The 23,402-nt window shown below is 51.3% G+C and overlaps 1 protein-coding gene across 1 annotated transcript in view; it reads left to right on the top strand.

Annotated features, from left to right (window-relative positions):
* The first annotated feature begins 2,743 nt into the window (after positions 1-2,743).
* PADI2 (peptidyl arginine deiminase 2) overlaps positions 2,744-23,402 on the top strand; it is a 75,411-nt gene continuing 54,752 nt past the window's right edge. The window contains exon 1 of the mRNA XM_073316344.1: positions 2,744-2,880. Within this exon, the coding sequence (XP_073172445.1) occupies positions 2,789-2,880 (92 nt within the window). The 5' untranslated portion in view covers positions 2,744-2,788. The remainder of the gene's footprint in view (positions 2,881-23,402) is intronic.

Here is a 23,402-nt window from a genome sequence, read left to right as displayed (position 1 = left end):
TGTCACCTAAAAAGAAGGCTCAGATTTGGGAATCTCCCTCATATCCTTAGCTGTGAAGACTGATGCAAAGAATTCATTTCATTTCTCTGCAATGGCCTTATCGTTCTTGTGTGCTCCTTTAGCATCTCGATTGTCCAATGGCCCCACTGGTTGTTTAGTAGGCTTCCTGCTTCTGATGCACTTAAAAAAATTTGCCATTACTTTTTGAGTCTTTGGCTAGCTGTTCTTCATATTCTTTTTTTGGCCTTCCTAATTATATTTTTACACTTCATTTGCCAGAGTTTATGCTCCTTTCTAGTTTCCTCACTAGAATTTAACTTCACTTTTTAAAGGATGCCTTTTTGTCTCTCACTGCTTCTTCTACTTTGTTGTTTAGCCACGGTGGCACTTTTTTGGTTCTTTTACTATGTTTTTTTTAATTTGGGGTGTACATTTAAGTAGAGCCTCTATTATGGCAATTTGTCAGTAATAGTGTAGCCGTGACACGTTTTTGTATTTTTATGACTGATTTTGTAAGCAAGCAGTTTTTAAGTGAGGTGAAACTGGGGGGCATGCAAGACAAATCAGACTCCTGAAAGGGATACAGTAGTCTGGAAAGATTGAGAGCCACTGCATTAGATCATTGGGGCCAGGGCATGGGTATCCAGAAATTAAATTGACTAAAATGTCACCCAGGGACCCAAACTGTAAGCTCTTCAGGACAGGGACTGTGCTTTGCTATATGTTTACACAGCATCTAGGACCAAAAGGGGTCTCCGTTCTGACTGGGATCTTTGGATGTTTCTAAAATTCTTTCAGGTTTAATCATTTAACGCTGGTTGTCTTGTAACCCAGGCAAGACATCTTCTTGTTAAAGCATGTTTCAAAAAGACATATAGATGTCAAGAATTATAACATTCATAAACCAGTCGGAGAACACTTCAATCTCTCTGGTCACGCAATCACAGACATGAAGGTCGCTATCTTAAAACAAAAAAACTTCAAATCCAGACTCCAGCGAGAAACTGCTGAATTGGAATTCATTTGCAAATTGGATACTATTAATTTAGGCTTAAATAGAGACTGGGAGTGGCTAAGTCATTATGCAAGGTAGCCTATTTCCTCTTGTTTTTTCCTAACCCCCCCCCCCCCCGATGTTCTGGTTTAACTTGGATTTAAACTTGGAGAGTGGTCAGTTTGGATGAGCTATTACCAGCAGGAGAGTGAGTTTGTGTGTGTATGGGGGTGGGGGGGATGTGAGAAAACCTGGCTTTGTGCTGGAAATGGCCCACCTTAATTATGCACATTGTAGGGAGAATGGTCACTTTGGATGAGCTATTACCAGCAGGATAGTGAGTTTGTGTGTGTGGTTTTTGGGAGGGGGGAGAGGGGGTGAGAGAACCTGGATTTGTGCAGGAAATGGCCCAACTTTATTATCATGCACATTGTGTAAAGAGTTGTCACTTTGGATGGGCTATCACCAGCAGGAGAGTGAATTTGTGTGGGGGGGGTGGAGGGTGAGAAAACCTGGATTTGTGCTGGAAATGGCCCACCTGATGATCACTTTAGATAAGCTATTACCAGCAGGACAGTGGGGTGGGAGGAGGTATTGTTTCATATTCTCTGTGTATAAATAAAGTCTGCTGCAGTTTCCACAGTATGCATCCGATGAAGTGAGCTGTAGCTCACGAAAGCTCATGCTCAAATAAATTGGTTAGTCTCTAAGGTGCCACAAGTCCTCCTGTTCTTTTTGCGAATCCAGACTAACACGGCTGTTACTCTGAAACCATATTTAACTTGAGCATTAATAAACTCATCAAATGAGACACTATAACGAAAGAAAAATCTATATACATCTATAAACATAGTGCATGTTAAAGGATTCAATGGTGGATGAATTACGACTGCCCCACACAGCAGAGAGATTCATCTTGCTGCTTTCTCCCCCTACACACAACTTTTAGCTATGGCACTGTCCGTTTAACTTTAGTGTTAAAAAAGGTGACAGTTGTGAGAGAGAGACTTCTTCAAATCATCAGACAACTGTCTCTGCTTCGTAAGACCAGCAGCACACTGGAGGAGGAAGGAAAGAGATGGCAGCTGATTTGAAAGCCCCATAACCTGCCCCCGGCTAAGGACTCTGAGTGGCTCACCAGGCCATACCCCCTAACACTTGCACCCTCGTGCAGTGGGGCTTGCCCTGCCGCCAGGGACTGTGCCAGGTTCAGGTTTCCTCGGTGATACTTGTGCCGCAATGTCACCACTGAGGAAGATCTTGGGCAGGATTAAAGGGCTCTCGTGGCCCCGGGTGTCTCCCTGGGCGGCCTGGGGCAGAGTGTGGGGCCGGGAGGGGGGGCTGATTGCATTGGGATCGGTTTACAGCTCGGCCGGGTCTGAGTTTGGGACAGCGGGGGGAGCCCCTTGTCTGGGGGCTTGGAGCTGTCTGGGGTCTGCCCCCCAGCTCATGTTCATGTCCGCTGTACTGCGGATGCAGCCCCCGGGCGATGGGGGAGGGGACTAGGGGGGGTTGCACTAGGGGGAAATTGTCCAAAACTTCCCCCTTTCTAAACACAAAGGCGAGGCCCCACCCTGGGCAGTTGGCTGCCGCTGATTGGCTCCCTGTGGGCCCGCTGGGGCGGAGGGGCGTGTCTGGGGCCAGGGGGATAAGCCGGGACTCGCTGCCGCTGGAGCCGCTGCTCGCTCGGACTCACCTGGCGGCAGGAGGAGGAGGAGGAGGAGGAGGAGGGAGGGCGGGAGGGCGGGCGGCCGGCCGAGGGCTGGACAGCGCCGGGCGCCGCTCACCGGGGAGATGCTGCGGGATCGGACTCTCCGGCTGCAGTATGGGAGCCGCATGGAGGCGGTGTGTGTGCTGGGCACCCGGATCTCCGCCGACGTGTACGGGTGAGTGTCGGCCCCCTGGGCAGCCCCCGGGCACCTGCCCCTGCCGCACCCCCCCCCACTGTGCCCCGGGCACCCTGCCGCACCCCCCCACTGTGCCCCTGGCACCCGGGCACCCTGCCCCTGCCGCACCCCCCCACACTGTGCCCCGGGCACCCTGCCCCTGCCGCACCCCCCCCACTGTGCCCCCGGCACCCGGGCACCCTGCCCCTGCCGCACCCCCCCCACTGTGCCCCCGGCACCCGGGCACCCTGCCCCTGCCGCACCCCCCCCCACTGTGCCCCCGGCACCCGGGCACCCTGCCCCTGCCGCACCCCCCCCCACTGTGCCCCCGGCACCCGGGCACCCTGCCCCTGCCGCACCCCCCCCCCACTGTGCCCCCGGCACCCGGGCACCCTGCCCCTGCCGCACCCCCCCCCACTGTGCCCCCGGCACCCGGGCACCCTGCCCCTGCCGCACCCCCCCCCACTGTGCCCCCGGCACCCGGGCACCCTGCCCCTGCCGCACCCCCCCCCACTGTGCCCCCGGCACCCGGGCACCCTGCCCCTGCCGCACCCCCCCCCACTGTGCCCCCGGCACCCGGGCACCCTGCCCCTGCCGCACCCCCCCCCACTGTGCCCCCGGCACCCGGGCACCCTGCCCCTGCCGCACCCCCCCCCCACTGTGCCCCCGGCACCCGGGCACCCTGCCCCTGCCGCACCCCCCCCCACTGTGCCCCCGGCACCCTGCCCCTGCCGCACCCCCCCCCCCACTGTGCCCCCGGCACCCTGCCCCTGCCGCACCCCCCCCCCACTGTGCCCCCGGCACCCTGCCCCTGCCGCACCCCCCCCCCACTGTGCCCCCGGCACCCTGCCCCTGCCGCACCCCCCCCCCACTGTGCCCCCGGCACCCGGGCACCCTGCCCCTGCCGCACCCCCCCCCACTGTGCCCCCGGCACCCGGGCACCCTGCCCCTGCCGCACCCCCCCCACACTGTGCCCCGGGCACCCTGCCCCTGCCACACCCCCCCCACTGTGCCCCCGGCACCCGGGCACCCTGCCCCTGCCGCACCCCCCCACTGTGCCCCCGGCACCCGGGCACCCTGCCACTGCTGCACCTATCCCCCCCCATACTGCACCCCGACACTGAAGCACCCACCCACACACTGCCGCTGCAGCCTTCACTTGGCACCCTCTCACTGCTCCGTCTGCACCCTGGCACCTTTCACCTCCTTCCCTCCTGAACTCAGCCAGCACTTCCTGCTCCTCTGCAGCCAGGCATTATGTTTCCTTTGTAGGTGCCTGGTCTGTAATGCAGCCCCCCGCCCCCTTCTGCAGCTCACCTGCCCTCTTACGGGTTTCCCCACCCTGCCCCTTTGCACCCATCTCCCCTCCCCTAGGAAGCTCTTATTTAATGAGTGTGCTCACTTAAACAGTGCCTGGGGGATCAAAATCCAGCATTCAACTCCCAGGGAGAGGGGCATGTGGGTGTCAGTCACGGCCCCAGGAGCAGCGGGTGCAGGAGTCAGATTCAGTCCTGAGCCCTGGATTCCTGCACTTCTGATTTTATGGCTGCTTGTGTGGGGCAGGAGGTGGTGGAGTGGTTTGCCGGCTCCGGAGCAGGCCCAACCCAACCTTGCCAGGTCCCTGGGACTTTCGGTGTTGTACAAGTCTCTTCACTTGTATCTTAATGGCCATCGGAGATGCCTTGGGGGGTGAGATCTATGTCAACAGGGTGGTGGCTGGGGTTCTTTCTGGTAGAAAGTAAGTAGCAAGGCATCCAAAGATCACACACACACCCCTCTCCATGGAGCGCTCTGTTCCCACGGGTGTCACTGGCTGGTTGTGCTTGTTCCCCATTGTTAAACGGAGCTGTGTGCAGGGAACGCAATCTCTGCTTCCCTTTCCAGGACACTGACACCAGCCACTCCTTAGGTTGAATGTGGCTTAAGGAAACACAAGACTTTGACCTTGGCAACATTAAGGAAATTTGCACCTATGCAAACAGATTGATGCAGTTACCCCAAGGCAAAGTCTTTAACACAAACACGCTGCAGTCACCAAAGCAAACAGCGCTGGCATAAACGCCCTCTTTGTGCCAATGCAGGACGTCTCTACGAGAGGGTTGCATCACAGCAGTGACTTGCACTGATGGGCATTGCCTTAACCTAGGGACAGCCGTATTGTCCTGTCGGGGGAATCTCAAAGCCCTTCAAGTATTCATTAATACCCCCCCTCACAGCAGCTCCTAGCTCCTAGGGTATTAATGAATGAATTAATTAAATTTGTTAGTCTCTAAGGTGCCCCAAGTCCTCCTTTTCTTTTAGCTCTAATCTAGTGCTCTTCATCAGTGGATCTCAACACACTTTATAAAGGAGTTCGGTATCATTATCCCCGTTTCACAGATGATGAAATTGAGGTACAGGGAGGGGAAGTGACTTGTCCAAGGTCACACAGAAAGCTAACCGCAGACCTGAGAATAGAACCCAGGTCTCCTGATTCCCAGTCCAGTGTTCTGTCCGCTAGGTCACACTGCCTCCCTGAGGCCAGCGTTAATCCTCATTTGCCAATGGTTACGCTGAGGGGAGACCTCTCAGGCTGTCCAGTGCTTTCATTTACCTGGGTGCGGGCAATACACCACACTGTGCAGGAGCAGGCTAAAAAGACTTGTAGATGCTTTAAAGGTGTGCACTCAGCCAGCCTCAAATTTGTAATTATGGCAACAAAATTCAGATCCAGCAATCACTGACACCCCAGTGATTGGGGGTGGTTCAATATGGGATTTTGGGTTCAGCTCTTCAGCGTATAGGCAACGCCACAAAATTCAGATCTGGGGGGTCCAGGTTCTGTTCATTGCCTCTGAAGCTTCTGGTACTGGCCACTGTTGGAAGACACGACACTGGGCTAGCTGGACCATTGGTCAGACCCCGTATGGCCATTCTCATGTGTCCTCTCTGATGCATCCCCTGTCTGAGGATTGTGCCCTGCCTTTACAGGTGGATAGACTCAGTGATCTGAATGGTCCTCCATCCATAACATCTGTGATCCTTCTGGAATTCTGATGACTTTATTTATGAGTTACATATTATTTCTAGGAAGATGTCATGCAGCTGGTAGAGCTGCTCTGCAAAACTCCTGGTCAGCAGATGGTAATCTGGGAAGGGAATAAACATTTAGCTGTCACTTTCTAGTCCGTGAGATATATTGTCTATATTTTTAACAGCCAGCCATCAGCTATGAGCTCTCTTAATCCAATATAAACCACTGTTGTCATTGTAAACTCTTATTTACAGCTGATGGTGCTCCGTTGCTCTTTCAAACACAGCACTTTTCCTGGCCCTCTGCCTTGGTGCTGGCAAATAGTCCCTTAGGCTTTAAAAACTGGGCCCGTGTGAACCCAGGGGAAGCAGAGCTTTAAAGACTTGAGACCTTTTTGCATGAAGCAAAGCATCTGTGCTGGGCACCATCTGTGAATGGGTTAGATTTACAGACCCTTTGTGTGGACAGTGGAAATGCGATATTCTCTGTCAGAAATGGACCCATTGTGTCCTGAAATGATCAGGGGAAAATGTGGTCCTACAGTAACGCTCTACATCACATTGTAAGCAGCTAGAGGATAATAGGGTGATAAATAATAGCCAGCACGGATTTGCCAAGAATAAATTATGCCAGACTTTCCTTTTCTGGTAGGGATACTGGCCTAGAGGAATGGGAGGAAGCAGTAAACATGATTTATCTCCACTTTAATAAGGCTTTTGGCTCAGTCCCGTGTGCAGTGTTGTTGTAGCCATGTTGGTTCCGGGATAGCTCTCTCCAACAGGGGTTGGTCCAATAAAGATGTTACCTCCCCCACCTTGTCTCTCACAGTCCCGTGTGATGTTCTTATAAGCACACTAGGGAAATACAGTCTAGATGAAACTACTATAAAGTGCGTGGACAGCTGGTTGAAAAACTCTACTCAAAGAGGAGTTGTCAATGGTTTGCTGCCAAACGGGGAGAACATATCTAATGGGGTCATAGAATATCAGCATTGGAAGGAACCTCAGGAGGTCATCTAGTGCAACCCTCTGCTCAAAGCAGAACCAGTCCCTAATTTTTGCCCCAGATCCCTAAATGGCCCCCTCAAGGATTGATCTCACAACCCTGAGTTTAGCAGGCTAATGCTCAAACCACTGAGCTCTCCCTCCCGCCCAGAGGTCTGTCCTGGATCTAGTACTGGTCAATATTTTTCCTTACGACTTGGATAATAGAGGGGAGAGTATGCTTCTGAAATGTACGGATGACCCTGAACTCGGAGGGGCTACTCGCACTTTGGAGGACAGGATCCAAAATCAAAAAAACCTTGATAAATAGTAGAATTGGTCAGAAATCAACAAGGTGAAATTCAATGAAGACCAGTGCAAAGTACTGTACTGGAAAGGGAAAAAACCAAACGCACAGCTACAAAATGGGGAATAACTGCCGAGGCAGTAACACTACTGCAAAGGACCTGGGGGTTCTAGTAGATCATAACGGGAATATGAGCCAGCAAGGCGATGCCGTTGCAAAAAGGCTAATAAGGGGGATGTATTAACAGGAGTGTTGTATGTAAGGCACAGGAGGTAACTGTTCCACTCTGTTCAGCACTGGTGAGGCCTCAGCTGGAGAACTGTGTCCGATTCTGGGCACTGCCCTTTAGGAAAGCTGTGGGCAAACTGGAGAGAGTCGAGAGGAGAGCGACAAGAATGATAACAGGTTTAGATCTATGAGGAAAGGTGAAAACCCTGGGCACATGTAGTCTTAAGAAAAGAAGACTGATAAGCCTTCAGGTATGGCTGTTCCAAAGAGGATGGTGATCAGTTGTTCCCCGTGGCCACTGAAGGTAGGCCAAGAAGTTAATGGGCTTAATCTACATCAAGAGATTTAGGTTAGATATTGGGAAAAGCATTCAAACTTTAAGGATACTTAAGCCCTGGAACAGGTTACCTAGAGAGGTTGTGGAATAGCCATCATTGGAGGTTTTCAAAAACAGGTTGGACAAACCCCTGTCAGGCAGGGCCGAATTAAGGCATAAACTAACTAAGCTACAGTTTAGGGCCTCACAATATGCGGGGCCTCTAAAAAAGAAAAACTGACTCTATTTCAAATGTTATCAAAATCAGTTGATAAATAAAGGAGATATGGGTGGGGGGGGAAGATTCTCTCTAAATATAGACATTTTCATTCAAATATGACAAAAATATACACATCAATACCCTTACCTGTCACTAATTGTTCATTATTGACAGGCGGGAGGTCAGGGCTGAGAAAAAATGATAATTGCTCTCGTAAAATCAGTATTTCTACGAATAAGTCTGCTATCGGTCTCCTAAGGCAGCATTTTGTTGGCCAGCTGCTGCTGGTAAAGTTCGGACTGTGCCTTCAGATCTTATTTCAACAAATAAATAATCTCACTGCTGATAAACCCAGGACTTGGCAACGGCAATGTCGTGAAACAATCCTGCCAAGCTCGTGCTCGTACGGGACTTGTCCGAGGAGTGACGTCACGTATCGCATCCCTCGTGGCGGGTAATAGCCAGAGGGGCGCCGTCTTTTGTTTACGGTCCAGCACACTCAGTCGTATAGTGCCTTCCCTCCTGTTTTTCTTCGTTTTTTAAGGGTCCGTGTGATCTTTCCTCTTCTGATCTGTTCCTACGGACAATTGTGTGTCTTAGTGCGCACGCCGCTTTCTGCTCCATGCGCTGTCTGTGCTTCACGGGATTGAGTTCGCAGGTGATCGTCTTATGGACTTGGGTCGAGTGGATTTTGAGGAGGATAAATTTGTGTTGGTTTCCCTCCGTCAGTTTCAGGAACCTTCACAGTAAATATCAGAGTGCTGACGAAAGAATAAATAAAAGGTTTGAGAGAAGTGAAGGAAGATATATATTCTGAGTACTTGGTGAGCAAGTTATTTCAAACTATGTGCATCTATGATTTATAGGCTGTTAAAGTCTATAATATTCATTATATTTGCTTGAATATAGGCTAGTTTTTCTCACTTTTTCAGTGCCTGTCTAGAGATTACCAGTTTCTTTTCTGGTAAATTCTTTTTCTTTCGCACATATAGCTTGTTGTCACTCTGTGTGCCTGAGGTGTTTACTCGAGATTAATTAGTGGTCCTGGGGGAGACAGAGGATAGAGAAGTGAATGCGAAGAGAGATCTCTGCCTAGAAAGTGCTGTGAGAAAAGCTACCTGCCCTAAGCATTCTGTGCATCAAAAGTGACAAACTCCATAGCTTATCATTCGAGGACATCATCAGTGATTTTGCTCTCCAAAAATCCTGACAGAAAATGTTTTCAATTTCAGTGTTAATATTAATGTGATGTGTAAACAGACATACTGCAGGTTGCTTCCATTAAGTAAGCTGATCTGTGTAACTGTAATTGCTTTTGTGTTCCTGTAGATATAAAGTTTTCATATCTACTAACTAAAAAATCATAGATGAAAATATGTTACTTTGAAACTATTTTATAATGCAAACAGGCATCTTGCAAGATGTGTTTTAGTTAAATGATTATTCTATTTTTACAAGTTCGCCTTTGTATATATGCAAATATAAAGCTTTCGTGTTTATATATTCAATGTCCTTTCTGTGAAAATAATACATTATTTTTACACTTGACATAGTTTAGGGCTTCAGAATGTCATAATCCGGCCCTGCCAGGGCTGGTCTAGGTATACGAGTGCATCCTAACGATTAATGGATTTGTTTTCCCCTTTGCAACACTCCATGAGGTGGGGGAAAACTATCAGGTGAGACTGAGTGACTTGCCCAGCATCACACAGGAAGTCTAAGGCTGAGCTGGGATATGAGCCCAAGTCTCCTACATCCCTGTCTGCTAGACCACACTACCCCATCGAGTAAAGTTGGCAGGAGCTGTGTGTGTGTTCACTGGGGTCTGAGGCTCTTTAAAAGATGCTAAAGAATGGGCTTGGGATCCTAGATACTGAGAGGATACTAAGGGGTTGGTTTGAATTCAGTCCATCACTACGCTGTTGAGAATTAAAAAAAGAAATACCAGCACTTTACTGTCCAGATCACAGGCGCTGACTCCGTGGGTGCTCCGGGGCTGCAGCACCCACGGGGGAAAAAATAGTGGGTGCTCAGCACCTACCACCAGCCCTGCTGATCAGCTCCCCCCCAGCCCTCCCACCTGCTGGCGCCCCCCCCAGATCACCACCTCCCCCTTCCTCCCAGCACCTCCTGCCTGCCTCAGATCAAGTGTTTAGCGGCATGCAGGAGGTGCTGGGGGTGGGGAGGAGTGAGGGCGGGGCATGCTCAGGGGACGGGGCAGAACGGAGATGGGAAGAGGTGGGGCAGGGATGGGGCCTGGGGCGGAGCGGGGGGTCGAGCACCCATAGGGAAAGTAGAATGTTGGCACATATGATCCAGATTCTGGTCTGAATGAAGTCAGCGGACGTTTTCTCATCCGCTGCAGAAGGCTGGGCCCTTTGGTTTCTAAAAGCTTTTCACACAGTAGCTCCCATGAAAGCTGATGAGCGGAACTTTGCTCTCATTTACAACCGCCCCAGCCCGCTCCTAGGCCATGTCCACACCTTGGAAATCGAGGGCGTCACCCCAGCGTGTAGCAGAATCCAGGCTGCTGGTTTTCACTCCCCCTGCAGTCTGCAGCATGCGCCCAGCCGCTCGCAGGGCTCACTTGCACCACTTCTCTTGGCAATGCTGCAAAGAGAGAATTTTTTTTTTTTTTTTTTTTTTTTTTTTGCACCACGGGGCACAATGGACTCGCTGCCGCTCTATTTCTGCTCCATTGGACATCCTGAGTCAGTGGGGAGAAAATAATCTGTTTGTCAGAGGAGGGAGTTTCTATAGCACTTTTGTCTATTGGGATTTTTACAAACCCATGGTCAAATGCGCATGGTGAATTTTAGGATTTGACTGGGGTTGGCAGCCCAAAGAAACCATCAATGCAAGCACCTTTCTAAAAAGGATACTCTTCTCCTTGCCTTTTCTCGCTTCTCTTTTGCATCTCTGTCTGCCCCTCCACATGGTATCGGCCGTCAGGTGAAACTGCCATGGGTTGTGTAGTATGTGTCTATTTCACGACCCAGACACATAACTGACGTTGTGGTTTAAAAAGAGAAAAAACAAAAGCTTTGTTGACAATACCACTCCCTCTAGTGAGAGCCTGGGGTGGGGATTTTCCCCTAAAATCCCTGAATGTAAATATTTACATCACCACAGACCAGGACCCCATTTTGCCCAGCACCTAGCACACACAGAACAGAAAGATGGTCTTTGCCTGAAAAACGGACAATCTCTGTGTCAAACAGGAGACAACAGGTGGATAGGAGGCTAGGCAGACAGGGTTTCTCCACAGAGTTCGAGGGGACTAGTCCAGTGAGCTGGATTTGGCCCAGGATGGAGGTTAAGGATCCGGCAGGTTCTTAAAACCTGTAGAGGGGCCAGTGTATGGGCAGAACAGTCTCTGCCCTGAATGTTTCTGAAAGGCATCATGCACCTCTAAGCTTGCTGAAGGCCCTGTAGCCTATTTACTTGGAATTTCCATACACAGCCTTCCTGGAGGCCACAACCTGGGTGTCCCGAGTCTCTGCCTGTCCCTTGGCGAGCCAGCGAGAGGGCTTTCTTGGTGAGCATTACAGAGGGATTCTGGCCTCCGGCGACTCTCAAGATAATGAAAACTCATTTGTTGAGGAGTTGGCACCGCCAGTAGCTAGCAGCTGGAGCTTCCTCTCCAAACTCTCACGCTGCTCAAGAAAGCATCGCCCCAGGGCTTCTGTAATTGCCAAATCACAGTGAGCCAGCTTTCAGTGCGCGGGCCTGCATTTGCTTGTGACTTTCAAGGGCATAAAGGATCACTCACCTGTGCTACCTGTTTATGATACAGCTCGGGCACCAGGTGATGTTTTGTCAATTGTCACAGCCCTGTAGTTATAATATTAGGTTGTTTGGTGGGTTGTTTGGTTTTTTTAATATTTTTTTTAAAAAATCAAGCAAAATAGCAAAAAGGCCATTGCAGAGGGAAGACGGAGTGGGGAAGAAGAGTGAGGGTAGGTGAAGAGTTAGTGCGGGGGGGCTTTTCAGTGTATAGGAGTTTGGGCAAATGACATTGATTTTTATGGCGACTCCAGGTCCTTGCTACAAGGACCAGGTTCTCAGGAGTGAAGATTCAGATGCTGGAAGTAATACGGGGGGGGGGGGGGGGGTTGGGAAGACGGTACTGACGTTGGGAGGAACCCTTAAAATGCTATTTTTCCTTGGAGTGTTTTCCAGGAATTTTCATGTCCTCGCTTGCCTTGATTCTAGTCTTTGGTGACGGGACACTCGGATCAACTCCGAGCGCAGAAATGGAAAGCTTCCCTTTGCACTGGTGGCACCAAACTCTGCTAGAAACTGGTGTTACTGTTAACTTGGCCTGCGCTGCACAAGAGTTAGCACTAGTATTCCTATACTGATGGCTGGAACTGGGGCAAAATCCCATGGTTAACGAGGCCTAAGCTGCTAAAGACCCCTTCCCTCTGCAGTTCCACCTTTGTGAGCACCTGCCCTTCCTGTTGTGCTGAACTCAGCTGGCCTCCGACTCTGCCCAAGGATCTAGAAATCTGCACCTGACCTGGTTGGTCTCTCTTACCGAGACTGACTGAATTTCCCCAGTAAATTGTAAATGGAAAAGAGATGTCCTCAAAGGGATGGTCCCAAGCTGAGACCTTTCCAACAGCAGAGCTTGCTGAGAAGGTCAGAAGGACGTGCTGAGGATTGACGGACAACTTCATGAACCAATCCCCTGCTCCTCTCCTGGACGAACCAAAAAATGTTCCTTATAGGGTATCGCGACTCAAAAGAAATGGTGTCAAGATGCTTAGCCCCAGTTCTTGCCGATCACCCAGGCCTCCTAGAGATGTGCAGGGCATCTGCTTGGGTTTTATGGTGTTGCCTCTTTCTTGGCAATGTCTGCTCTGTTGTAAGGCCTCACAAGGGGGTGGAGGAGGGGAGGGTCCGTGTCATTGGGGAGACAAGCTACCATTGCAGCTTGCAATGCACAGGGCTGAATGTGTCTGAAAGCAGAGAGGCTCCAGTTACTAGACATGAGCCACAGGATTAGTTGCTTTGGTAACTGTGAGTTTCTGGTTACTTGTTGTACCACCGTGGGCTGATGATAGGATTATTTCGCAGTGACCCGCAGCAGGCGAGGGATTACAACAAGACCCAGTACAGCTGTGGTCAAGCTTCATGCTCTCCTGCAGCAACAGGATGCGTGGTGCAAAATCTAATCAGCACATCCCCCCCAGGTTGGCTTTCTGAACATAACGGTCTCTGTATTAATGTTCGGAGCTAGTTTTTGGAAAGAGCCCATAATAACTGCACCTGGAAGCTTATGTTGCCAAAGCAATCAGCTCTTTGGTATTATGAAATCTGGCCCATTCACTTGCTAAGGGGATGGGAAGCCACAGTGCGGTCAGCAAACAAGACTTATTCTAGTAGAGGTGAAACCAAAAGCCCTGATTCAAACATGCACCCCCCCAGACATAGGAATTCATAACCCATATCCAGGTATCCTAGCTGCCCTGTGTCTTTGTAATGGGCTTGACCAAAACCCAGCGCCTGCACACCTAACACCTGGGAGAGGTTTACAGTCTGACCCAAGTCTGATCCAAATTTTGCAGCTGGCCCTTATTTCTCCAAGAGGCTGACCTACACCCCAGCCCCCATGCGTTTAGGAACAGGTGTTCAGAGTTTACATGTTCTTTTGTGAATTTTGTAGCCCTGACACATCTCGTTATAACAGATTCCAGGTCCCACTGAGCAGGGCGGCAGGTAGCATCTTGCAGAAACACCTCCGCCACACCTGTGTATATTGACTACCACTTACGATGGCGTAATTGATGTCGCTGAGGCGGGGTCAGAATATTCCACCCGACCAACATAAGTTTTGCTGACATAACTGGTAGTTTTCAGAGTAGCAGCCGTGTTAGTCTGTATCCGCAAAAAGAAAAGGAGGACTTGTGGCACCTTAGAGACTAACCAATTTATTTGAACATTAGCTTTCGTGAAGTGAGCTGTAGCTCACGAAAGCTTATGCTCAAATAAATTTGTTAGTCTCTAAGATGCCACAAGTCCTCCTTTTCTTATAACTGGTAGTGTGGACATGGCCAGTTTCCCAGACCTGAAGAAGAGCCCTGTGTAAACTCAAAGCTTATTTCTTTTGGGCCAATAACAGATATTACCTCACCCGCCTTGTCTTTCTAATGCAGGGAATGGTATTTTTGAAGTGTTGGCCCCTGGGGAAATAGTGTAGACTGGTTTGAGCTGGTTCAAGATGGCCAACAGACAAAGGAACTAGAACTGTCTAAAGCAACAGCCCTGACCTAGGGCCGGTCTCCAGGGTATGTTTACACTGCAGTTAAAAACCCGCAGCTGGCCCATGCCTGCTGACTCAGGCTCGCGGGGCTCAGGACCCTGCAATGTGGGAGGGTCACAGAGCTCAGCTGCAACCGGAGCCCAGACGTCTACACTGCAACTGAACAGCCCCGTTAGCCCGAGGAAGCTGGCACTGGCCAGCCGCTGGTTTTTAACTGCAGTGTAGTCTAGACACACCCGAAATGACTCTCCCCCATTGCCGGGTTTCAGAGCCCGGACTTCAGCCTGAGTGGGAATGTCTACACTGCTATTTTCAGCTCACAGTCCAAGCCCCACAAGCCCGAGTCAGTTGACCTGGGCCCTGAGACTTGGTGCTCCGGGTATTTCTTTGTGGCGTAGACGAACCTTCACACGCTCACTCCGAGAACTGACATGACTCTGTGACCAGAGACGGGCCCCGGGAGAGGATGTGAAATACTTTAAAACCTGCCAGAGTTTCCACCTGGAAGCTGGTGTGACAGGTGCTGCGACCCCATCTTTGGGGACCATCGTGTGAATTTAATGAACGGTTTATGTGTGACCATGTTCTACTCTGGGGGGGGAGGGGTCCTGCAGCTCCTCCAGGAGCTAAAATGGGGGGAGAGGGAGGATTGCCCTGGGACTGTAAACAGCTCCAGAGAAATTCCACCCCAGGCCATGCTTTGTGTAGACTGGTTAAAACTGGGTTTTCCAGTGACTGAGAGACAAAGGAAGGGGTTTTGCTGTAAAAGGTTGAGGACCCGGGTGTGCAGACCCAGCAAGGAGAGTGGGTCAGAGCCAAAGTCCCACTGTGACTCGGGTGCAAGCCCTGTCATTTCGCCGTGTGGAGTCAGAAGAGCTGCGTAGTGCAGTGTGGACGCTTAGCACAGCTGGGAGACCCAGGTCCAGCACTTGTTAGCCCAAGTCTACAATGTAGTGCAGATGCGCAAGTGCAGGCTTGGAAGTGAGTCCGCAAGCCCAGGTCCCAAAGACCCGGGTTTACACTGTCATTCTCACGTACCCGCAAGTTCTTAGGCTAGCTAGCCACCGGGTCTTAAGTCAAACTCGCAGGAAAAATAACCATGAAGCTATTTGCAAAGAAGGGTAAGCTATTTTTCCATTTATTGTGGCCACCCCGTCCAGCAAACCCTCTGCTGTTCGGAAACGTCTCCTGCCAAGAGAAGATGCCTCCCCTTAGCAAATAGCCCAATGCAAACATGCTACGTTTGATCCTGTATTTATTAGACTGAAAGGAAATTGAATCTGTCTCCACTGGTATCGCCCAGCTCTTAGATTGTTGCCCTTGGGTTATTTTAGCAATAGCGAGGATGAGGCAGCTATGCTGGGCATGTGAAGAGTTCCTACATGTCAGGATTCACCGGCATAAGCTGGGTTGACATGTGTCTGCTGCGATAAACCCGCCCACGACATTGACACACAGAGCGTTTTGCGGCTCAAGCTGGGCGTCTCACAGGTTCACCGCCGCCTACCCAGGACTGGTTGCATGAGGTGTTGGGGAGCAGGGAGGCTCTGTGCAGTTATGAGCCAGCTGCTTGACACACGAGCCCACTCATTACATGCCTGAAGGTGCAGGGGGCTGAGATCTGCACTCCCACGGGAGTCAGTGACAAGATCGGGCCCTATCTGAAATAACAGACAGCTCAACAGGTTCTGGGGGTTCCTGCTTCCAAGTGATAAGGTCAAACCCAATGTTGGTGTCCTGGATCTGATAGTGCAAGTCCTCCACCCCAGGACCTCCTGCAGGATCAGGCCCCTGACACGCAAAGTTTCTCCAGGGTTTGCTATAGTGTCTGTCAGCGTGGCATCCCAGTAAACTAGATCTGCTTGGTGAGGACCCTGGTGGCCATCACGAGTTTTCTCTGTTCCCCAGCGGAGAGGGCTCAGCTTGGGATGGTCCGACGTCTTCTGGAGCTCGTTCCGCAGCCAGCTGTGCCCCGCAACAGAGAACAGTTCGCGTCTGGGGCTTTCGTTTTGTCCTGGGCTTTGTGAGCCTGCTTTGTCCAGAGGACTGCAGAGGTCTTGGTGGAACGCAGACTGAAATGCGACCGCTGCTGGGAGCTAAGCGCTGACCCTCTGATGGTCTCCGAGATCAGGACATGGGCCCTGACCTGGCAATGGAAGCAGCCAGGCAGCCAGTGGAGGGATAGAGGGGCGATGAGCTTGCATCTCACTGACGAGCAGGCTGCTGCTTTCTGCATATGCTGGGGCCACCACGTTGCTGGCCCCTTCACACCCAGATGCAGCGAGTTGCAGTTAACCACACTAGAAGCAAGGAACATATGGGTCGTGCTGGGCTGATCCTTGTCAGGCAGGAAGAGTTGAAGTTTCCTAGCAAAGGCAGAGGTGGAAGGGGGCATTACGTTGCTATCCAGACTAAATGCGGAATTGAGTAGGTTCCCAAGGCTTAAAATAATGCACACGTCCTTATCTAGTGCTTTCCATCAGCTGATCTCAAAGCGCTTTACAAAGGAGGTCAGTCTCATTATCCCCATTTTACAGGTGGGGAAACTGAGGCACAGGGTGAGAAGGGACTTGCCCAAGGTCACTCAGCAGGTCAGTAGCAGAGCTGGAAATGGAATCCAGGTTACCTGAGTCCCAATCTGTTCCTCTTGCCATTAGGCCACATTGCCTCTTAAACAGGGAGCAGATGCCCTCGATGGAAGGGCAGGACAACCACCTGGCTAGTTCTCCAAGCATTTCCTGATCCGCATCATTTCAGCCTTGCCAAAGCTGAGTTCGCGCCAGCTGCTCTACATCCAGGAGCTGATCTCCTGTAAGGACAGAGTCATCTTAGAAGAGGCAGGGATTGCATTGGCTGAGAACGAGCGATACAGCAGGGGGACATCAACAGAATGTGGCCAATCGCTAAGTCAGCTGGCCCATCACTACTTCCAGAGTCCTGTGGGGAGGGATGGCTGGCGCCAGGCAGAGCGCCTTCTACTCCTGCTACGTCACAGAGGCAGGCCAGCCGCACGCTGTGTTGAAAACAGCCGAGAGGTCTCGTTGTCTTAGGGTATGTCTACACTACGGAATAAGGTCGAATTTATAGAAGTCGGTTTTTTAGAAATCGGTTTTATATATTCGAGTGTGTGTGTCCCCACAGAAAATGCTCTAAGTGCATTAAGTGCATTAACTCGGCGGAGCGCTTCCACAGTTCTGAGGCTAGAGTCGACTTCCGGAGCGTTGCACTGTGGGTAGCTATCCCACAGTTCCCGCAGTCTCCGCTGCCCATTCGAATTCTGGGTTGAGATCCCAATGCCTGATGGGGCTAAAACATTGTCGCGGGTGGTTCTGGGTACATATCGTCAGGCCCCCGTTCCCTCCCTCCCTCCATGAAAGCAAGGGCAGACAATCGTTTCGCGCCTTTTTTCCTGAGTTACCTGTGCAGACGCCATACCACGGCAAGCATGGAGCCCGCTCAGGTAACCGTCACCCTATGTCTCCTGGGTGCTGGCAGACGCGGTACGGCATTGCTACACAGTAGCAGCAACCCCTTGCCTTGTGGCGGCAGACGGTACAGTACGACTGGTAGCCGTCCTCGTCGTGTCCGAGGTGCTCCTGGCCACGTCGGCTGGGAGCGCCTGGGCAGACATGGGCGCAGGGACTAAATTTGGAGTGACTTGACCAGGTCATTCTCTTCAGTCCTGCAGTCAGTCCTATTGAACCGTCTTATGGTGAGCGGGCAGGCGATACAGACTGCTAGCAGTCGTACTGTACCATCTTCTGCCGAGCAGCCATGAGATGTGGATGGCATGCAGTCCTTCTGCACCGTCTGCTGCCAGCCAAAGATGTAAAAGATAGATGGAGTGGATCAAAACAAGAAATAGACCAGATTTGTTTTGTACTCATTTGCTTCCCCCCCCCCCCCTGTCTAGGGGACTCATTCTTCTAGATCACACTGCAGTCACTCACAGAGAAGGTGCAGCGAGGTAAATCTAGCCATGTATCAATCAGAGGCCAGGCTAACCTTCTTGTTCCAATAAGGACAATAACTTAGGTGCACCATTTCTTATTGGAACCCTCCGTGAAGTCCTGCCTGAAATATTCCTTGATGTAAAGCCACCCCCTTTGTTGATTTTAGCTCCCTGAAGCCAACCCTGTAAGCCGTGTCCTCAGTCGCCCCTCCCGGCGTCAGAGCAACAGCAAACAATCGGGCATCTGAGAGTGCTGTCCAGAGCAGTCACAATGGAGCACTCTGATGGGGCTAAAACATTGTCGCGGGTGGTTCTGGGTACATATCGTCAGGCCCCCGTTCCCTCCTTCCCTCCGTGAAAGCAAGGGCAGACAATCATTTCGCGCCTTTTTTCCTGAGTTACCTGTGCAGACGCCATACCACGGCAAGCATGGAGCCCGCTCAGGTAACCGTCACCCTATGTCTCCTGGGTGCTGGCAGACGCGGTACGGCATTGCTGCACAGTAGCAGCAACCCATTGCCTTCTGGCAGCAGACGGTGCAATACGACTGGTAGTCGTCCTCGTCGTGTCCGAGGTGCTCCTGGCCACGTCGGCTGGGAGCGCCTGGGCAGACATGGGCGCAGGGACTAAATTTGGAGTGACTTGACCAGGTCATTCTCTTTAGTCCTGCAGTCAGTCCTATTGAACCGTCTTATGGTGAGCGGGCAGGCGATACGGACTGCTAGCAGTCGTACTGTACCATCTTCTGCCAGGCAGGCAAGAGATGAGGATTGCTAGCAGTCGTACTGTACCATCTTCTGCCAGGCAGGCAAGAGATGAGGATTGCTAGCAGTCGTACTGTACCATCTTCTGCCAGGCAGGCAAGAGATGAGGATGGCTAGCAGTCGTACTGTACCATCTTGTGCCGAGCAGCCATGAGATGTGGATGGCATGCAGTCCTTCTGCACCGTCTGCTGCCAGCCAAAGATGTAAAAGATAGATGGAGTGGGTCAGAACAAGAAATAGACCAGATTTGTTTTGTACTCATTTGCCTCCTCCCCTGTCTAGGGGACTCATTCCTCTAGATCACACTGCAGTCACTCACAGAGAAGGTGCAGCGAGGTAAATCTAGCCATGTATCAATCAGAGGCCAGGCTAACCTCCTTGTTCCAATAAGAACGATAACTTAGGTGCACCATTTCTTATTGGAACCCTCCGTGAAGTCCTGCCTGAAATACTCCTTGATGTACAGGCACCCCCTTTGTTGATTTTAGCTCCCTGAAGCCAACCCTGTAAGCTGTGTCAGTCGCCCCTCCCTCCGTCAGAGCAACGGCAGACAATCGTTCCGTGCCTTTTTTCTGTGCGGACGCCATACCAAGGCAAGCATGGAGGCCGCTCAGCTCACTTTGGCAATTAGGAGCACATTAAACACCACACGCATTATCCAGCAGTATATGCAGCACCAGAACCTGGCAAAGCGATACCGGGCGAGGAGGCGACGTCAGCGCGGTCCCGTGAGTGATCAGGACATGGACACAGATTTCTCTGGAAGCATGGGCCCTGCCAATGCATGCATCATGGTGCTAATGGGGCAGGTTCATGCTGTGGAACGCCGATTCTGGGCTCGGGAAACAAGCACAGACTGGTGGGACCGCATAGTGTTGCAGGTCTGGGACGATTCCCGGTGGCTGCGAAACTTTCGCATGCGTAAGGGCACTTTCATGGAACTTTGTGACTTGCTTTCCCCTGCCCTGAGGCGCATGAATACCAAGATGAGAGCAGCCCTCACAGTTGAGAAGCGAGTGGCGATAGCCCTGTGGAAGCTTGCAACGCCAGACAGCTACCGGTCAGTCGGGAATCAATTTGGAGTGGGCAAATCTACTGTGGGGGCTGCTGTGATGCAAGTAGCCCACGCAATCAAAGATCTGCTGATATCAAGGGTAGTGACCCTGGGAAATGTGCAGGTCATAGTGGATGGCTTTGCTGCAATGGGATTCCCTAACTGTGGTGGGGCTATAGACGGAACGCATATCCCTATCTTGGCACCGGAGCACCAAGCCGGTGAGTACATAAACCGCAAGGGGTACTTTTCGATAGTGCTGCAAGCTCTGGTGGATCACAAGGGACGTTTCACCAACATCAACGTGGGATGGCCGGGAAAGGTGCATGATGCTCGCATCTTCAGGAACTCTGGTCTGTTTCAAAAGCTGCAGGAAGGGACTTTATTCCCAGACCAGACAATAACTGTTGGGGATGTTGAAATGCCTATATGTATCCTTGGGGACCCAGCCTACCCCTTAATGCCATGGCTCATGAAGCCGTACACAGGCAGCCTGGACAGTAGTCAGGAGCTGTTCAACTACAGGCTGAGCAAGTGCAGAATGGTGGTAGAATGTGCATTTGGACGTTTAAAGGCGCGCTGGCGCAGTTTACTGACTCGCTTAGACTTCAGCGAAACCAATATTCCCACTGTTATTGTGGAGCACACAGCAAGTAGTAATATCTGTGAGAGTAAGGGGGAGACGTTTATGGCGGGGTGGGAGGTTGAGGCAAATCGCCTGGCTGCTGGTTACGCGCAGCCAGACACCAGGGCGGTTAGAAGAGCACAGGAGGGCACGGTACGCATCAGAGAAGCTTTGAAAACCAGTTTCATGACTGGCCAGGCTACGGTGTGAAAGTTCTGTTTGTTTCTCCTTGATGAAACCCCCCGCCCCTTGGTTCACTCTACTTCCCTGTAAGCTAACCACCCTCCCCTCCTTCCTTCAATCACCGCTTGCAGAGGCAATAAAGTCATTGTTGCTTCACATTCATGCATTCTTTATTCATTCATCACACAAACAGGGGGATGACTACCAAGGTAGCCCAGGAGGGGTGGTGGAGGAGGGAAGGAAAATGCCACACAGCACTTTAAGCACAGCACTTTAAAAGTTTACAACTTTAAAATTTATTGAATGATAGCCTTCTTTTTTTTGGGCAATCCTCTGTGGTGGAGTGGCTGGTTGGCCGGAGGCCCCCCCCCCACCGCGTTCTTGGGCGTCTGGGTGTGGAGGCTATGGAACTTGGGGAGGAGGGCGGTTGGTTACAGAGGGGCAGCAGTGGCAGTCTGTGCTCCAGCTGCCTTTGCTGCAGCTCAACCATACACTGGAGCATACTGGTTTGGTCCTGCAGCAGCCTCAGCATTGAATCCTGCCTCCTCTCATCACGCTGCCGCCACATTTGAGCTTCAGCCCTCTCTTCAGCCCGCCACTTACTCTCTTCAGCCCGCCACCTCTCCTCCCGGTCATTTTGTGCTTTCCTGCACTCTGACATTATTTGCCTCCACGCATTCGTCTGTGCTCTGTCAGTGTGGGAGGACAGCATGAGCTCGGAGAACATTTCATCGCGAGTGCGTTTTTTTTTCTTTCTAAGCTTCACTAGCCTCTGGGAAGGAGAAGATCCTGTGATCATTGAAACACATGCAGCTGGTGGAGAAAAAAAAAGGGACAGCGGTATTTAAAAAGACACATTTTATAAAACAGTGGCTACACTCTTTCAGGGTAAACCTTGCTGTTAACATTACATACATAGCACATGTGCTTTCGTTACAAGGTCGCATTTTGCCTCCTCCCACCGCGTGACTACCCCCTCAACCTTCCCCCCTCCCTGTGGCTAACAGCGGGGAACATTTCTGTTTAGCCACAGGCAAACAGCCCAGCAGGAATAGGCTCCTCTGAGTGTCCCCTGAAGAAAAGCACTCTATTTCAACCAGGTGACCATGAATTATATCTCACTCTCCTGAGGATAACACAGAGAGATAAAGAACGGATGTGGTGTTTGAATGCCAGCAAACATACACTGCAATGCTTTGTTCTACAATGATTCCCGAGTACGTGTTACTGGCCTGGAGTGGTAAAGTGTCCTACCATGAAGGACGAGATAAGGCTGCCCTCCCCAGAAACCTTTTGCAAAGGCTTTAGGACTACATCTAGGAGAACCGCAAATGCCAGGGCAAAGTAATCCTTTCACATGCTTGCTTTTAAACCATGTATAGTATTTTAAAAGGTACACTCACCAGAGGTCCCTTCTCCGCCTGCTGGGTCCAGGAGGCAGCCTTGGGTGGGTTCGGGGGGTACTGGCTCCAGGTCTAGGGTGAGAAACAGTTCCTGGCTGTCGGGAAAACCGGTTTCTCCGCTTGCTTGCTGTGAGCTATCTACAACCTCCTCATCATCATCATCTTCTTCGTCCCCAAAACCTGCTTCCGTATTGCCTCCATCTCCATTGAAGGAGTCAAACAACACAGCTGGGGTAGTGGTGGCTGAACCCCCTAAAATGGCATGCAGCTCATCATAGAAGCGGCATGTTTGGGGCTCTGACCCAGAGCGGCTGTTCGCCTCTCTGGTTTTCTGGTAGGCTTGCCTCAGCTCCTTCAGTTTCACGCGGCACTGCTTCAGGTCCCTGTTATGGCCTCTGTCTTTCATGCCCTGGGAGATTTTCACAAAGGTTTTGGCATTTCGAAAACTGGAACGGAGTTCTGATAGCACGGATTCCTCTCCCCAAACAGCGATCAGATCCCGTACCTCCCATTCGGTCCATGCTGGAGCTCTTTTGCGATTCTGGGACTCCATCATGGTCACCTGTGCTGATGAGCTCTGCATGGTCACCTGCAGCTTGCCACGCTGGCCAAACAGGAAATGAGATTCAAAAGTTTGCAGTTCTTTTCCTGTCTACCTGGCCAGTGCATCTGAGTTGAGAGTGCTGTCCAGAGCGGTCATAATGGAGCACTCTGGGATAGCTCCCAGAGGCCAATACCATCGAATTGTGTCCACAGTACCCCAAATTCGAGCCGGCAACGTCGATTTAAGCGCTAATCCACTTGTCAGGGGTGGAGTAAGGAAATCGATTTTAAGAGCCCTTTAAGTCGAAATAAAGGGCTTCATTGTGTGGACGGGTGCAGGTTTACATCGATTTAACGCTGCTAAATTTGACCTAAAGTCCTAGTGTAGACCAGGGCTTAGCATTGAGAGGTGGCCTCCCCAGATTTGTCAGCATGTTTACGGGACGCCTGTCCCCCCGGACCACCCCAGACTTGCTCAGAGCCCAAAACGACTCCACCACAATGAACGGCCCCGGTCTCATTGCTATCAAAGGGCGCAGGATGGGCCCTGAAAACACACAGTGAAGCCTGTGTGGGTCAGTGGGGCCAACTCCCACGTAAGTGGCGTATTGCCTTTGACTTCAAGGGTAACACGATTGGGCCCAGGTAACTACTGTAAAGAG

Source organism: Lepidochelys kempii, chromosome 18 (assembly GCF_965140265.1).
Source record: "Lepidochelys kempii isolate rLepKem1 chromosome 18, rLepKem1.hap2, whole genome shotgun sequence".
Lineage (NCBI taxonomy): Eukaryota > Metazoa > Chordata > Testudines > Cheloniidae > Lepidochelys > Lepidochelys kempii.
The sequence above is the reverse complement of the archived record's forward strand: the minus strand, read 5'-3'. Positions and strand labels throughout refer to the sequence as shown.